Source organism: Desarmillaria tabescens, assembly GCF_030435595.1.
Source record: "Desarmillaria tabescens strain CCBAS 213 chromosome Unknown EV420scaffold_5, whole genome shotgun sequence".
Classification (NCBI taxonomy): Eukaryota; Fungi; Basidiomycota; class Agaricomycetes; order Agaricales; family Physalacriaceae; genus Desarmillaria; species Desarmillaria tabescens.
In genome coordinates, this window is record NW_026848304.1 from 1031213 (window position 1) to 1047628 (window position 16416).

The 16416-nt window shown below is 48.8% G+C and overlaps 7 protein-coding genes across 7 annotated transcripts; 2 read left to right on the plus strand and 5 right to left on the minus strand.

The window, feature by feature from the left end:
- Window positions 1-580: 580 nt before the first annotated feature.
- Window positions 581-1900, minus strand: EV420DRAFT_1513952 (uncharacterized protein). Its single transcript, XM_060471779.1, has 4 exons — window positions 1409-1900; window positions 974-1357; window positions 738-920; window positions 581-681 (listed from the first exon to the last, which is right to left on the minus strand). The coding sequence occupies exons 1-4, from the start codon at window positions 1880-1882 to the stop codon at window positions 646-648; spliced, it is 1077 nt and encodes a 358-aa protein (XP_060336393.1). The 5' UTR covers window positions 1883-1900; the 3' UTR covers window positions 581-645.
- A 1-nt stretch (window position 1901) lies between these two features.
- On the minus strand, window positions 1902-6474 carry EV420DRAFT_1513955 (uncharacterized protein). Its single transcript, XM_060471780.1, has 14 exons — window positions 5893-6474; window positions 5836-5839; window positions 5769-5772; window positions 5534-5714; window positions 5329-5486; window positions 5180-5276; window positions 4913-5154; window positions 4785-4859; window positions 4567-4734; window positions 4094-4516; window positions 3916-4044; window positions 3332-3858; window positions 3107-3285; window positions 1902-3053 (listed from the first exon to the last, which is right to left on the minus strand). Exons 1-14 carry the CDS (start codon window positions 6431-6433, stop codon window positions 2014-2016), a joined length of 3768 nt encoding a protein of 1255 aa, XP_060336394.1. The 5' UTR covers window positions 6434-6474; the 3' UTR covers window positions 1902-2013.
- Window positions 6475-6725: 251 nt separating this feature from the next.
- EV420DRAFT_1513956 (uncharacterized protein) lies at window positions 6726-9850 on the plus strand. The gene is made up of 7 exons (XM_060471781.1): window positions 6726-6873; window positions 6929-7047; window positions 7107-7553; window positions 7601-8925; window positions 8977-9189; window positions 9242-9325; window positions 9375-9850. The coding sequence occupies exons 1-7, from the start codon at window positions 6809-6811 to the stop codon at window positions 9639-9641; spliced, it is 2520 nt and encodes an 839-aa protein (XP_060336395.1). The 5' UTR covers window positions 6726-6808; the 3' UTR covers window positions 9642-9850.
- Window positions 9851-11777: 1927 nt separating this feature from the next.
- Window positions 11778-13001, minus strand: EV420DRAFT_1719239 (small GTPase superfamily; the record flags this gene model as incomplete). The annotated part of the gene is made up of 7 exons (XM_060479736.1): window positions 11778-12134; window positions 12191-12336; window positions 12389-12613; window positions 12662-12707; window positions 12761-12841; window positions 12910-12932; window positions 12981-13001. 7 exons carry the CDS (start codon window positions 12999-13001, stop codon window positions 12065-12067), a joined length of 612 nt encoding a protein of 203 aa, XP_060336396.1. The 3' UTR covers window positions 11778-12064.
- Window positions 13002-13144: 143 nt separating this feature from the next.
- EV420DRAFT_1513964 (ATG16-domain-containing protein) lies at window positions 13145-14367 on the plus strand. The gene is made up of 5 exons (XM_060471782.1): window positions 13145-13316; window positions 13375-13501; window positions 13555-13572; window positions 13598-13814; window positions 13872-14367. Exons 1-5 carry the CDS (start codon window positions 13226-13228, stop codon window positions 14241-14243), a joined length of 825 nt encoding a protein of 274 aa, XP_060336397.1. The 5' UTR covers window positions 13145-13225; the 3' UTR covers window positions 14244-14367.
- On the minus strand, window positions 14368-16403 carry EV420DRAFT_1513965 (uncharacterized protein). The gene is made up of 5 exons (XM_060471783.1): window positions 16262-16403; window positions 16145-16212; window positions 15129-16064; window positions 14812-15076; window positions 14368-14762 (listed from the first exon to the last, which is right to left on the minus strand). The coding sequence occupies exons 2-5, from the start codon at window positions 16181-16183 to the stop codon at window positions 14713-14715; spliced, it is 1290 nt and encodes a 429-aa protein (XP_060336398.1). The 5' UTR covers window positions 16184-16212; window positions 16262-16403; the 3' UTR covers window positions 14368-14712.
- On the minus strand, window positions 16190-16403 carry EV420DRAFT_1760043 (uncharacterized protein; the record flags this gene model as incomplete). Its single annotated transcript, XM_060480606.1, has 1 exon — window positions 16190-16403. A coding segment is annotated over one exon (180 nt), but the record flags the coding sequence as incomplete, so codon positions are not given.
- Window positions 16404-16416: the final 13 nt, after the last annotated feature.

The window sequence follows — 16416 nt, forward strand, 5'->3', positions numbered from 1 at the left end:
CCGGAAAAGCACAGCGGCCGATGGAGGCGTAGCGTAAGGAGTATGACGTAGGATGGTTGATGAGCAAGCTTGCTGACGTGGACGTCGGCTAGGAGGGTGATACCGTGATGAGGACTAGCATGACCATCAGATGGTGCAAAACGAGGTATAAGACAAGGTGGTAGTCGAATGATATCCGACTAGAGAGAACCAGAATTCCACTAAGGGCTGGGGAGCACTGGAAGAAAATCTACAAACGACGAAGTCAGATAGGGACGCGTAGTTGGAAGGATAACGACGCACCAAGGATGTCTACCACGCTTGACGATGCCAGGCCCGTCGGGATATATCATCATCGCTTGAATGGAAGAAAACTAATCTCCATCGAAAGGAGGAGGAAAGATATGTGAGGAGAGAATGAGGATATGAGGGGAAGGAACATGGGGGGTGAGGAATGAAAGGATGCGGAAGACAATTCAAGGGCTTATAAAGACCGCAGTTTGCCGGGCATCCAGATCGGGGAAAATGCCTCAGCCCAGGCTCGCGGCATTTTGCTATTGGCTGCGCACCTCAAGGACCCCGATCACCAAATGAGGCATTTTCCCCGAATTGATCAGATACTTATTTATGTAAATAATGGACAAAACTAATCTAGATTGGATCTGTTCAACGTTTCCCTTCCAACCCTGGAAGACTAAACATCTGCGGAAAGCTGGTGAGTTTGGCTGAAGATGCTGTTAGTAAGAAACTATATGTACCTCAAATATCGTCTCAGAGGGAACGCCCCATCCCCGAACGCCCTCTACACGATTATCCATACGTGTACCCAACATAACTCCAACAACTGCACCGCTTTCATCGTCTACTATCGGTCCTCCGCTCGACCCCATAGTTGGCAGAGGAGTGAACAAAAGATGAGACAGCGCGTCGTATGTTCCCGGCTTTGAAAACTGACTGTTAGCGGACGGACTGTCCTTTGCGTGCAAATATTTACCATGGTCTCCCGACCTGCAAAATCTCGATATCCTAGCACCGTTCCGCGAACCCATTTGCTCCAAGTACCTCCAACCCAGGGAATCCACCCAGGCTCCACAGGCGGTGAATCCGAATGGGATACAAAATGCGCTCTGATAGAAGTGCCAGGTTGGACAGGATACAGGGACACTGGTAGTGTTTGCACCTGCGCTTTTGAACATGCCAACGCCATTAAATCTGACCGTGGAAGCGCAGACGGAATGGCTGAGACGGGATGGATCTGCTGATGTTCTGCTGATCCAGAAATCACAAACGTTCCGGATTTCTGCGCGCTCCCTCTGATCCTATCGCTAGTCTGAGAACTAGACTCTGCATTAGCTAGCAGCAGAGGGGATCTGCGCATCTGCAAAGTCTAGTGTTCAGACCAGGTTCACGTGAAGTAAGATTATCTTGCCTCTTCTAATGTATGAGCACAGGTCAAGAAGAGGGTGTCGCCAAGACTGGCAGATGGTGCTTCCAACGCGAACCCAGAAGAAAGCGACACTTTGTGGTCGCCATGCGTCTCGATGCAGTGCGCAATCATGACAATACTGAAGTCGCCAGATATGTTTGTAAAACTATGCTGCTGTCTACTTTCAGAAGGTCGGGACTCATAAGGCAGTGAGCGGTCGAATACGTGTCCAGAATTTGCCTCATATTGGCGAATAAGTTCATGAAGAGACGGAATGTCAGATGATGTCGATAGATGTGCTAAAATATTCTTGTCCAAGCTTGTAGGCAGCATCGACTCGTTGTAATCAGGCGTTCGAGGCTGCGGTAAAATGGTTGGAGAAACTGTGGCATAGGAATTCTTCAAGTACTTCTGGCCCACAAAACTTGATCCAAACACATAGCGAGCGCAAGCGGGGGGCCATAGCCTCAGAGGCATCAGAATCGAGGACAGGTCGGGAAGATATGACGTCATACCCAATACCCATGAAATGTAATACTACACGAATTTAGTAACTACCAACTACTAGTAGGTCAAGCGACTACTTGCTGGTGCAATTATTACTAGCATTAATCATACAGGATCTCGGCATCGTCGTCAACTACAAAGCTGCCCATCTCATACTCATCTGGTTCCTCGCTTCTGGAGGGGGAGCTTGATAACATTACTCGCCGTTCTGCCATACTAATACTGTTTCCTCTTCCAAACGGCCCTCGTTTCACAGGACGGTAGGCAAACACTGGTCCTGCTCCTCCAATAGGTGCCTGTGACAACAGACTCTCTCGGTATGCTAGACTTTGGTCATACGACTGCGAGAGCTGGGTCTCAGGCAACTCTTCAAGAAAACGGCGGTCGGATTCACTTTCCACATCGTCTTCGCTATGTGAAGAGCCTTCACTGACTTCATCACCAGAATGTACAGCATCCATATCCCATACATTGTCAAGTAGTGGACGCGACTTGTCAGATTTGGGTGTCGTAGCTGACTTTTTGCGTTTGTGAAGCCTTCGCTGGGACGGTGGCGACAGCTCCATTTCAGGAGATTCAATCGCAGTCCGTGCTCTCTTTTTGCCTTTGTTGATGCGAGGACGTATGGGGAAAGAAGACTGAGGAGGAGAGTTGGTATCAGAGGAAGAGGCGAAGATCCGACTAGGAACGGGAGGCGGCGCCATGCTCGTTCCACGAGCCTTCGTCACCAGGAGCGATGAGACGGGGCTGCTTGAAGGTACGACCACAAGATCGGGGGAGCGGATAGGATGGTCAAGGATTTGAACGGATTCTTTTCCACCAGCATACTTCGCTTGCTTGTGCTGGTGACTTCTGAAAGGCGTTTCCATTTCAATGATTTGGACGGATTCATCCACGTCACTGGCAGGTGTGTGACCATATACCAGGTCAGACGGTGCAGCGTCCGAATCGACAATTTCCACCGAGTCTTCGCCGCCTGAAAAACGCTCGTGTGTACGTTTTGGAGTGCTTTGAATAGGAGAAGAGCTGACGATATCAAAGGCTACGTCGTCGTCGTCATCCACCAGCCAACTCATATCTCGATTTGAGGATACCGGGTTGGGAGAAGCGGATTTAGGGGAATGCGACGAACGAACATGAGCTACTTCTATAGTCAGGAGAAAGTCCAATTTTGAGAAAGCTCTGGGAACACACCAGGTCTGGGAACTTCAGAGTCGGAGTCGGTCAGATCGATGACGCTTTCAGTGTTTGGATATAACAAGGGAAGGGATGTTGGTTTTGCAGGCGGTAAGGGATTCAGACCCTGTTCAATATCCATGTCATCTGAATCATCCATGCCCTGGCTCAATGTTGGTTCTGCCAACTTCTTCAACCTTTTGCGTTTTGGCCCAGTCTTCCATGGTTTTAGCTTTCCGCAACTTTCCCTTGGTAGACCTCGAAGTGGGTACTTCGACGGTCGATTTAGAACGTTTAAGAGCTAACATCCCAAGCTCAAGCTCTCGGTCTGTATCGTCGTCCTGTCCCGCAGTCTCCAAATCCCGAGAAAGTATCACTCCCTTGTTCTTCTTTTTGGCACCTTTGACGACGAGGTCCCGGACAGGAACGAACCCTGTACTGGCTCCTGGAGGTATATTTCGCTGAATGTCGTCGTTACGTTTGCGCTTGGTACCTCTCTGAGGTTCTTCACCCAGTGATTTCTTTCGTCCATCCACCCGAATGTATTCTTGGATCTCCATCGTCTTTTCAAGACACTGGGGAGTAACATGATCTGGAAGTAATCGTTCAACGTCAGCGTACAATTCAAGCTGGTCACCCCGCCAGATGGTCTTCTGGACATTCTTGTACGTGTCCTTGGCTTTCTCCAAGTTGAATTCCTCTCTCCCTTCAGAGAGCAAGACATGAACCACGCCAGCACGTTTACGCCCAGTCCTGCCCAATCGTTGTAACTGAGATGAAGAACAATAATTAGCAAGATCAAAGGCGGTGTACAAAGGTTGACTGACCATGCGAATGGGAGTCTTCTGGGCGTCATAGCAAACAATGAGATCGACTTCACCGATGTCCAAGCCTTCTTCTCCAATGGACGTGGCAACAAGGACGTTGAACTCATCCTCTTTGAATCTTTTGATGACCTAAGAAATGAATATGAGCTGAAGTAGATTAACGACAACTGAGACCCACCTCCAACTGTTCACGCTGTGAGAATCCTTTTCTTCCTTGCTTATCAGTGCCTTGTCCAATGAACCTGCTCGCACGAATCAAAGGTCTTTCTGCATTGAGAACCGCCACAATCTCGTCTACGGAATCGCGATTGGTGGCGAAGACCATGGCTTTGCTCTTCTCAGGCACTTCATCCGCATTGTCATCCGGAAGTTTCTCTCCAAAATATTGAACGATAATCCCCTTCAAGAGCTCCATCTTTGGATGCATTGAAAACCCACGAGCCTTTTGGGCTTTCAACTCTCGCATGAGGGAATGAAAGACGGGTTCATCGTTTAATTTTTTTGCCTTGGAGGCTGCCTTTGACTTCACACCAGTATCGTTGCCGTTCCCCGATGCGAGCTCTACCAAAGCATTGTAGCACATTTCTGTTGTGCCCTCAACCTACGAAAGATGAGATTCACTGAACGGGCAGCTCGAATGTACAGGTTTACCAGATAACCCATGATGCGTGCCAAAGTCATAAGCATCGATAGATTCCAAATTGCCCATCCTTGACTTCCCCGGGCGTCCCTCATACGAGCTTGAAAGGCGTAAGGATGCATATTCATGACGTTCCCCCCGTGAAACATGCCTCTCGACACCAACGGCTTGAAATATATCTTAACGTCATGTGAGCAGTTGATCGGTTGCCTACGCATGGAAAGCTTGCCTCCATTAATTGGGCTAACAATGCTCGAATCCTCACAATATCCTCGCTCATGGAAACAATATGTTGTTCTATTCTCTAGCAAAGAAAGAATGTTAATGCAAAGCATTTTCATGCATAAAGGGGCAAACCTTTTCGTGAATGTATGCCTTCAAGTCCAAACTATTTTCATCACGAATCTCAATGCGGCTGATATGAAGACCGTCAATTAAGGACTGGACAGCTTCAGGATTTCCCCCCGGAGTCGCAGTCAATGCAAGAAGTCGAAAGTGGGGGTTTTTCGCCATCAAGAAACGTACAACTTGATTGTAGGCGTAATCGCCTGTTGCCCTATGGGCCTCGTCTAGGAAAAGGATTAGGGAATAATGGAAGTCTGACAAAGGGGCTTTCATACCGACGACGATTAGAATAATATCGCGTGCGTCGCAAAGTCTCTGACGTCAAGTCGTTGATGAGCGTCTGAGGAGTCATGTAGAAAACCCTTTTTTCTTTCCACTGAAAAATTTTCCATTAACTAAAGGGACTCAGTAGTGAGCCGAAAACTCACTGCTCGATGCCTCATAGGTTTAGGGTTCTGTCCAGTAAGTTCGATAGCGTCACTTCCAGGGATTCCGCATGTCTGGTGACAAGCATCTATCTGCTGCGCGACAAGGGGCTTAGTTGGTGCCACGAAGACGACTTTCCCCTCTGGGAACCAGCGGTAAACTGGGATTTTTTAGTGCAATGACGTCTGAAAAAAGCATCGAGCTTACAATTCAGCATTACAACGCCAGCGACAAACGTCTTCCCGAGACCTGTTGGAAGCGCTACGATAGTGTTATCGAACAGACAATGCTTGACAATATTAAACTGGTAATCTCGTTTCGGTCGATTCAAAGGATATATCCAGTGCTTGGCTTCAAGCAAGTCGGGTGATAGCTTCATCGGAGGGGGCTAGGAATCAATTTTGAAGATCAAAACGTGTCTAAATATGAAGAGAAAACGCACAGGTCTAGAAACGCAACAACCGGTCTCGTATAAAGTGTGCCCTCAGATATCAAAAGTGAACCCTTACCCTACTGTTGAAATGTGAATATGGCTGGCTAGCCTGTGAAGGAACTGCACGGCGCACCAGATATAAACGGGGCCGGAAATTGTTCGAACTCAAGACTCTCATCAAAATCCTCGTCTTCTGGAAAATCAAATGTCGCTTTTCCCTTCCCCTTGTCCTTGTTCTTGCTGGACTTGAGCCCGGACTTCGCGAATTCAGTGTGATCCCAGTACTTGGTCTTGGGTGCCTGGTGACCAAAGGGATTCCTAGACGTAGATTGAACTCTTTGTGGGGCAGTTTTGGGCTTAGAAGATGAAGCGCTCGGTGGCAGGACTTCCCCAAAGAGCGTTGTTTGCAAATGACCTGAGGATGAGGACTTTCTGGTAGACGCCAAGCCTGAGGATTGACTTTGATAGCTCTTCATGACATCCTGATCGACCCTCCTGAGGTCTTCTTCGTTAAAATCGAATGTTAGGTCGAATGAGTCGTCCTCGTCGACAGCCAGTGGAGCAATTGGTCGAGCCGCTTTGGGAGGGGAAAAGTGAGCAGCTTCGATGGCATTAAGCTCCTCCAAGAATGCATCGTCGATATCGTCGTCATCAAAGAAGCCATCTGAGCTCATTAGCGATAAGTCGCGTCGTTGCTGGAGGTGAGAACTTGAAGAGCGACGGAACGAGTCAGCGTTGACCGCGACGCGCCCAACACGTGATACGTATGGCACGCCGAAATTTGCAATTTGCATTTTCTGGGTTTGAGAAAATTTTCCAGGCAGTCTTATTATAGAGAAGAGTAGTGTTCATAGCTGTCTTTCAATCTATTTTCCTTTTTTCAATCTACTTTTACTTAGATGAAGGGGTGCCATCGAGGGCAGGTGAGGTTAGGGTTTCGGCAAGGGGACGATGACTAATCTTTCAATTCTCTCTCTCGTGCTCATTTTGCTCTATCTTCTGCTTGCGCTACTCCAGCAGAAATTCGTTGCTCACTATCATTTATTCTTATGGTTTTTGACCCTACTAACTCTCAACACCTCAAGCCGTGGCTCGTTAGAACACTAGAACCAATGTTCGTGCCCGTTCTGTGCCCTGGATGGAATCACTGACCGACTCTGGTCTTGTAGATGCGATGCTGAACCTGGTGCACTGGCTGAATACATTCTAGCCCTTCTCAAACACAATGTGCCCGAGAGTGAAATGCGAAAGGAATTGGCTGTTCAGCTGGACGAATTTCTCGAGAAAGGTCAGTCAGAATCCCGTGGCACCCATGTTAACCTATTCTGATCATCCAGATTCGACCAGAATGCCAGCCGTTTCTCGACACATTATTCACTGTTCTACGCACCAAGTCTTATTTACCGTATTCTGCATCGCCCTCAACGCCCTCCTTTCCCGACAAAACCCTTGACACTGGTATTCCCATCCCCCTTGACGGTCTCGTTTCCCCTTCTATACCTTCCTCGCCTGACCGCATCCGCAAAAGAGGTATTGATGATGATAGGGATGGTCGGCCTGCCAAGGGACCCCGTTTAAGTGATGACAGTCAGTTTTCGCGCTATGGTAGCAACAGAGGCGGCATGGATTCGCGGTCAACGGGAGGTTGGAACTCACGAGCGGACAAACCTGCAAATGGTTATCGGGATGGTTCGTCTCAATCTAGGGGCGTCGGTATGGGGCAAATGAATGGCAGGCGACCACAAGCATATCAGCCGCCGGACATGAAACGAGGGATATGCAGAGACTACCATAGTATGTTTCATCTCCAATTTGATTCTTGCAAGCTCACACACTCTTAGACAACGGCTACTGTGCTCGCGGTGCTTTCTGTAAATTCAGCCATGGAGAGGATGCCGTTGTTCCCAGTCAAATGTTCCCCATGAATGGTGCTGGCATGACAGGTGCTGGAATGCCATTTATACCCATGTTTGGCCAAGGTTTTGGGATGCAAAACGGACCTGTTGCAGCTTACGACCCTCACGAGTCCCGCATGGATATGAGGATGGGTAACGGACGGTCACAGATGCGGCCTGCTTTTCTTCCCAGAGTTGACGATGGACAGATAGTTCATGCCTCTGGTGAACTACCTGTCATTCAAGATCTCACCCCGAATATCCCGCACAATGACATTACGCCTAATCCCACCTCAGAAACTAGCGTCTCCCAGTCATCGTCACCCCAACATCCATCTTCATCACAAATACAACACCCCCACCTTCCTGACCTTAATGACGACGTGGCAAATGGCCAGCAAGCAAAATATAATGAAGACATTGAAATGACTTCAGTACCGTCGTTATCTCAGAATGGCGGCTATTCCACTGGGGTACGTGGGCCCACTGGTCGAGGGCGAGGTACCTTCGGTGATGTCCCAGGTATCCGCCCGGAAAAGAGGAATGACAAAACATTGGTTGTTGAAAAGATTCCTGATGACAAGCTGTCCTTGGAGCAGGTTAACGATTGGTTCAAAAAGTTCGGCAAAGTCACCAATGTTGCTATCGATCGACCGCACGGGAAAGCTCTTGTCAGCTTTGAGGAACACAGGGAAGCGTATGTAGCGTGGAAATCCCAAGACGCAGTTTTCAACAATCGTTTTGTTAAAGTGTTCTGGCATAGACCGATGGAAGGACATGGCCAGATCGGTGCACGTATGTTGGCAGCTTCGGCGCCTATCGTTGCCAATATCTCAGCGAAAGCAGCTTCTGCCACCCCGCCAGCAACATCCGTCACTGGCCCTCCGACTCCTGCACGAAAATCCGCCATTGCATCTTCATCAAGCGCGACAGCGCTTGCCGAAAAACAGCGACGGCTGGAGCAGCAGATTGCTGAGCAGAAATCGCTAATGGCCTCTCTCGCGTCTGCCTCCGGAGAAGAGAAGAAAAGCATCATGGCTCGACTCAGAAAATTGGGTGACGAGATCACTGTGGGATCATCATCTGCCAAGTCGAGCTCAGCTCCAGTGAAGATGCCCTCGAATCCTACTCAGATTGCTGACGAACGACAACAAAAGGAGCGTGCGCGTCTGGATAAGGAGCTGGATTTCCACAGTGCTGTAACTGCCGTAGAGGGCGAAGGAGAAATCGCAGAAGATCTCAAGGCTAAGTTGGAAAGACTGAAAGCCGAGGTACGTTGCAATTGTCTTCGACTGAAATACAAAACTCACTGTGCCCAAAAGGCTGCTAGCCTGGGTTTATCAGACGCTGAACCTAACTACGTTGGATCGCATAGACCGTATCGGGGCAGAGGGCGTGGAGCACCCCGCAGTTATTATAGGGGCGCAGCTCGTGGTGTTGGTCGACCAAGTATGAAGCTTGACAATCGGCCCAAAAGACTTCGTGTTCGTGGCGTTTCCAGTGAGAAAATGCAGGCGCTTAAGGACTGGTACGAGGTAGTATCTTCATACTTTCCGTTTCCTCTATGCGATCTGATCCATCTCCCAGGCAACCGGTCAGGTTGACTCACTATCTACTTTGGAAGATGGCGATGTCGTGGTGTCGTTCAGAACACGAGCAGCTGCAGAACAGGTTTGATATACGCCTTTACATATGATGCCCTTTGCTAACGACGACAAAGGGACTGGCCAAAGGAACCAGCATACCGACCGTCGGTGATGTTCACTTATCATGGCACACTGACTCACTTCCACGGTCACCTTCGGCGACAGTTACACCGGCCGCTGAATCGAATCCTCCTTCGCAGGAGGTACCGGGCCCTAGGGATGGGCATTCACCAGCTCCCGAACCCGATACAGAGTCCAAGGGTTCTCCCAACGCACAGGAAGAGGAAGTAATAGCTAGTGGTTGGGGTGGTGATGGGGAAGACGGTATGGGCATGTTTTAATCTTGTATGAATGTGGTATCATGTTGTGCTATTACAATTCCCGCCTTCCATCGTCCTTAAAACATTGGATGGACTTCAGCCTACCTTTTTGAAGGAAACTTTGCAGCGCCAAATTATGAGACTTGAATACTATTAAGGTATTGCAACCTTGAGCGGACTGCGCCGTACTAGCAGCTTGTAGAGGTTCGGAAGTACAAATTAATTCAAACTTTTCCTTCCAATCAGTAACTTAAGCATTCAGCCTAGAAGCGGATGGATGGAGTTTTTATTCTGATCACTGTCCCTAAGAAGGAAACTAACCAGAGTCCGTACTACGCGTGCATTACCTACCTAATCCACTACGCTACGGTACCGAACGAACGTTGGGCCTCACTGATACAGTCACGTCCCCGCAAGGTACGGCCTCTCAGCACCAGCGTCAACGCCGTGAGATCTGCTATAGATAAGTACGATGATTATGATGTCACACTGCTCATGCCTGGGTGTATCACAGTGACTTCCTCGGTTTGTGCTCTACTTGTTCCAGTAGTACTTCCTACCCCTACCAACCCAGCCTCAGCAGTAGGTCGGAATCGTTCCTCTAAGTCAACGATTTACGGTGCAGAGAAATATGTCCAAGTTCAAGAGCATGAACCTTGATAGTGACGTTAGTGACTTCCGATCAACTTCCGATGCCACTTTCACCACGTTATAAGTTATGATCAAAATGGTCAGAGAAAATGTCATCCTGGTAGGAGGTAACATGAACTCCGAGATATTTATGCTGGTTCATCCATTCTAGTATCTGGCCAAGGAGTGGCAGGGGACACAGCAGCTTCCCAAAACACATACATTTGGTCTGTAGACTTCAGGATATTCATTGCGAAACTGTTACGTGAGGTCTACGGCCCAAAAGTGTCAAGATAAACTTGCAGTCCGCGTAGGATGGTCTCTCCCATCAACGTTAGTGCTTGGCAGAACAAGATTGCCACGAGGTTTGCGGGTGGTCCGAAAACAAACCTCGCGTGAGTCATTGCGTCAAGATGATGACTAAAGCAACAGCCCAACAACCCGAAGAACTGTACAGTTCCCCCTATCCATGAACCTTAAATAATGAATCATCAAGACGGAAGGACTATAGAGCAGAAGAAAAACAGAAAGGATGTTATCTCCTGTTACATAAAAAGTACATGATGTATCCCCAGTCGTAGCCTCAACCTTCTCGTCTGGCATAATATCCAGACAGCCATCCCATGAGTATCGCAAGTCAAGAAAATTAACTCAGCGACAGTCAATTGAACCTGAACACCGTACAACCATTTGGAGTGACCCAGCGCACAAGCTTGGAGTCGCCCAGTCGAGGGGAGGGGACCTACTCAGCGCACAAGCTTGAGTAAGGTCGCCTCTCAGAGCCCTATAGATGGGGTGAAGTATACCACCCACAGTCCTGGTGTCTCATCCCAGTGCTCACAGAGCAGCTAGAGATACCGACATGCAGGAAGACAGTGTTCTGAGGGTGTTCGAAGTCTGGAGAGCATGGAAACGTGAAGGGTCGGCATAAAACGAGGACCTGAGCCAAGGCCGTCCGTCTGGCTAGTTATTTTGACATGCTCACCCCTTGGTCATTGGCACCTGGGGCAGAGGCCTCAGAAGACCATGAACACTTCCAGGTACGAACTCCTGGCGAGGATCTAGTCCACAGCCGCCAAAGTGTCGAATCGTGCGTCATCCGGGTAATCTGCGAGCCATCCATCAAAGCAAACGCTCTCAGGGCTGTATGCAACGTCTTGCAGCACACAAAGAGGCTTTTCAGATGTGGCGAGGCGAGAATTTGGACCCAGACGGAGACGACATGATGGGGAGGGGACGGTGTGATACGCGCATTGCGCATAGTATTGGTGTACCAATCATGTAATATGGACAGTGGGGAACCCACAAGAGCGAGCGTTAGCGTTCGTAGTATGGGAGGGTGGGTGTCGACTGATCCTCTCGACAACTCGGAAGCGGTCTACGAGTTAGTACGTGTTAAGCGGAAACGATCCTGATAAGGCACTGCGATCATCATCTGAATCATCTGAAGAAACGAAAACTGCCATATGCCTGACAGACCGCAGATACGCCGTGCTGATGATTCCTAGGAACTAGAAGACGGAAGCATGCGCGTGATCCTAAAAACGAGGAGTACTGAAAGCGGCTCGGAGGACGATAGTTGTGCGTCATCCTAGTGGAGTATTCAGCTGACGGTTCACTTGGCGCCAATGTACGTCACAAAATATGCATACGAATTATGCATGATATATCATGGTCCACAGCGTCCAGAATATAGGATGACATTACGTGAGGAGCAAAAAAGAGATGAAATGACATGTACGAATATTAGGTCGCAAGTAGGAATGAAGCCGCCGGAATAACAAGTGAGAGATATGTCTGCGCATGAAAGGGTATTAACAGTTGCATCCATAACTTTGCGAACTTTCCGAGTCGAGTTGAATTGGATCCGGGTAGTCGACATACCTGCAACGAAAGAGTCAGAAAATCTCCGGCATTATAGTACAGCTCGAATGTCTGACAATTGTTCTTCCGCCTCTTGTTGCAGAGCATTCTTAGCAACCGTCTGGAAGGCTTGCTCAACGTTGATGGCCTCCTTGGCCGATGTTTCGAAATAAGGAATATTCCCTTTGGACTGACACCATGTCATGGCACGCTTCTGGGTAACCTGGCGATATATGAGTGGCGTAATACTAATAACGTTGCTATTTCTGTCGCACCTGTCTCTTGTTCTCTTCAACATCAATCTTATTGCCTAGGACAACGAAAGGAAAGTTCTCCGGGTCATGAGGGCTGGCTTGAATAAGAAACTCGTCGCGCCAACTGTCCAGGGTCTCAAATGACTTTGCGCTGTTCACGTCGTACACAAGGACGCAACAATCAGCTCCTCGATAGAACGCAACTCCTAGTGATTGAAAGCGTTCCTGCCCGGCGGTGTCCCATAACTGAGAAGATGGGTCAAAGGACATTCGACTTAAACTATTACTGCATACCTGCATAGTAACTAACCGGTCATCTACCATAACTTCCTTAGTGAGACTATCGGTGGGTCAGACAATGGCTAACACACAATTCGAAGAAACGTAACGCACAAGTCAGCACCGATAGTAGCTTTGTATTGGTTGCTGAACCGCTTATTGACATATTGATTCATAAGTGAAGTCTTGCCGACTCTGAAGAATATACGAAATGAAGAATGAGCAGGCCGCTGGAGAAATAAGAAAGGATGGAGTGGTCGCACCCACTGTCGCCAAGGATGATAACCTGTTGGCCAATGTTAGACAAGAGAGGATAGAACATAAAGAGGCATACTTTAAGCAAAACACGACCCATTGTGATATTGGAAGATAGCGAAAGGTTGGAATGAAGAAAGGTTGGAGTGGTTCAGGTCGTGAGTGTATCGAACGAGTGCTCCCAGGCGCTTTACAACCCCAAATAGAGTCACAGAGGGTGGTCACCTCTGTGACAAGCGTTACCAACCGTCACGCTGCATCCCACCTTCATCCAAAAGAGCATCACCCTACTCGTTCTCCTCATTTGCTCTGCTCTCCGTTGCGATGGCCGAGCCTGCTTGGCAAGAGATTCTTCGTGCTCGTCTCCAGGAACGGAATGCAAAGGAGTCTGCGTTTTCGTCTGTCATTGAGCAATGTAAACCTCGATCTATTATCCTTCCTTCGTAGACTGAGCTCATAATCTACCGGTATAGACCGACGGTTAGCACAACAGACAAAGTTTCTAAAGGAACGAAACGTTCAATTTCTCCGTGCTGCACAGTCTGTTCGGGGCAACAATCCAAGCAGCTCTACTGTTTTCGTGCCAGGGACCAGTGAAGAGTGCGTCATTCAGCCCCATTGTCATTCAAAATGCTTATGTGAGCATATCATAGGAATCCCGTCTTGTCGGCGTACACCGCTTCATTAGAATCCCAGATATCAGTCACTGCGGGACGAGATTGCAGGCGCCTACAAATCTCAGACTCAAAATACTCAAAGACTGTTAGCCATGACAGAAACACTACGTGAGAAGGAGGAAGCTTCGAGGATTGGCGACGAGAACTTGAGAAAGACGCGAGATGAGCTGGCTGTCCTTCGCCGAAAGGTCGACCAACACAACGAGTTAATGGCTGAGAAGGACCGCACTGTCCAGGTACGCAAGGTCACAGAAGTGGAATTTTTTCGCTGTTAATCTGACCCCAATTCACAGATCCTTCACGACGAAATAAGCACCCTTCAGCTTGAACTTGGTCAGATCGAGGAACGAAACCAAACGCTGATAAAAGACAATGCCAAATTATTACAGCGATGGTTAGATGCGAAGCAGGCTGAAGCTAATAAGATGAACGAAGCAAATGAATTCTACGAGAACATGCGCTCCCGACATCAGAATGTGACAACCTGGCGCGATGAAACTCTCGGTGCCGGCACGCCTGCCGCGGTGAGCAACGGAGCGGATTCATCATCACAACCATCCGAGTCGGGAAACGGGGATCTGAACGAGGAGACGAAGGAGACGGAGACGAAGGATGGGATACTATCTCCCACGGAGAAGAACATGGATCCGAGTCCGAATGGTTGATTGTTGATGAATAAATTTTAATTTCCATCCTACTTTTTGGTTTCCATTGCATACCATACCCATGTCTAGTGATATACCTTCATTTTGTTCAAATCCAAGCTTATAATCGGGGGAACCTTAATGATAGAGGACAAGCAATCTCGTGAGTTTTCATTGTCAGGGAAGCATGAGACGAAAACTTGTAGTGCAGCAGGTATGAGATAAAGGATTCGAAAAGAAATGAGAAAACCTATCGATGTCGATGACTGTAGTGCTTGGATACATACGATGAAACTGAAGTGGCAAGAAACATGTTAAACACTCTTATACGATGTATGGAAAAGTAAAACTTGGACGGAAAAAAAAGTCGATAATCGTGCACTCGAGACAATAGGCTATATAGACATTATTGCAAATGGCAGGGCGCATTACGCATAGAGAAGAGGGGGGGCTACATACATCTGAAGGAAAGGAATGATCGGCTCGCAATCTAAGGAGCGCCTTGCATCTGAGCATCAGGCTGCTGTTGTCCATAATAGCCTGGAGGACGTAGGTCAGAGAGGCGCTTGGACATGTCATCGTCACTTACCACTCCAATAGTTAGAATAATAATTCGGATCGCCGCCCCACTGGGCTTGTCCGCCTTGACCCGCTGCTGTCGCCGTAGGATCTGCACCTGGTTGCGGGGCGCCGGTTAGACCAAGAGCACCTGGAGCAGCATTCGCTGGCTGGGGCATGCCGGGGGATCCAGGGACAGTGCTTCCAGGAGCGCCTGCGGTTTGATTTGGAAATCCAGTGTATCCACCAAACCCGTACTGCCCATAAGACGCAGGCTGGGGCATCCCATACATAGGCTATGCAAAGAATCAAAGATCAATCTACATCGGAACCATGCGCAACACATACCATATTTCCGTAGGGAGCTGCAGCGCTGGTGGTGGGACTGAGGGGCTGAGGGGCCGCGCCATCTGCCCTATCTTTGCCCCAACTGCATTTGATTGACCTGCCATGCACCATTTGACCCTGGAGTTGAACAATAGCCAGAGCAGCGTGTTCGTGAGTATCGAGCTTAACGAAAGCGAAACCACGATCAGCTTGCATGCGAATCTCGGAAAGATAGCCGATGGATTGGAACAAAGGAATGAGGTCCGCTTGCGTGCAGTAAGGAACAAGATTGCCGACGTAGACAGTGGAGTTGTACGCGGGAGTTTGCTGGACTACGGACTCATAGGAGAGGGGGCCGCCTTGGAAATTCATCGGAGCGGGCGCACTGCCAGTGCTGCCGGGACGAGGGGATGTAGAAGCTGCGGGAGCGCCCTGTGTTTTCTGATTGGCCCAGTTGACACGGATAGCTCGCGAACCAAGCCATTCGCCGTTCATCGTCGCGATGGCCTGCTCAGCATCTGTTTTGTCTCGGAATGCCAAGAAACCATATCCACGAGACTTTCCAGAGTTCATGTCCCACATGACTCTAGCATCCGACATGGTGCCAAAGGCACTGAACGCCTTCGCAAGGACCTCATCGTTCACTTCGGGGCTTAGATCACCGACGAAAACATGGTAGTGACCTGTGGTGTCCTCCTTATTTTGTTGACCTTGATAGGCCCAGTTGACACGGATCTCCGTGTCGAAGATCTTGCGACCATTCAGAGTCTGCAGGGCGGTCTCTGCGGCACGCATGTCCATGTATTCGACGAAGCCATAGTTGAGCCCTCCATGCTGATAGTTCCTGTCTGGGATTATTTTAACATGCTGAACGGGACCAGCGACAGCGAAGATCTCCGTGAGCATGTACTCCGTCACGCGAGGGCTCAGATTTCCGACGTAGAGGTGAGCACGCCTCTAGAAACCCGGAGTAAAGTAAAGGGGATGAAAAGATAGATCAGACATCTGGGGCAAAAGAATAAGTCAGAAAAACTCACTGGAGCCTCAGCCGGACCTCCCATTCCCATTGGATTCATGATTTAAGAGTACTGAAAAGAAATGAGATCTGAAGTTGGTTCAGCCAGGGGTATTGAGAAAATTACAATGATGCGCACGAAAGACTGAAAAAACAGGCACAATATGATAGACAAGTCCGTCAGAGAGGGGAAATGATAGAGACGAGAGAGAGAAAAAGAGAAGAAAAGAGATATTTAGCGACACAATCAACCTGGTGCAGGTGAAGAGAGACTGGATGAGTCAGCGCCGCTCA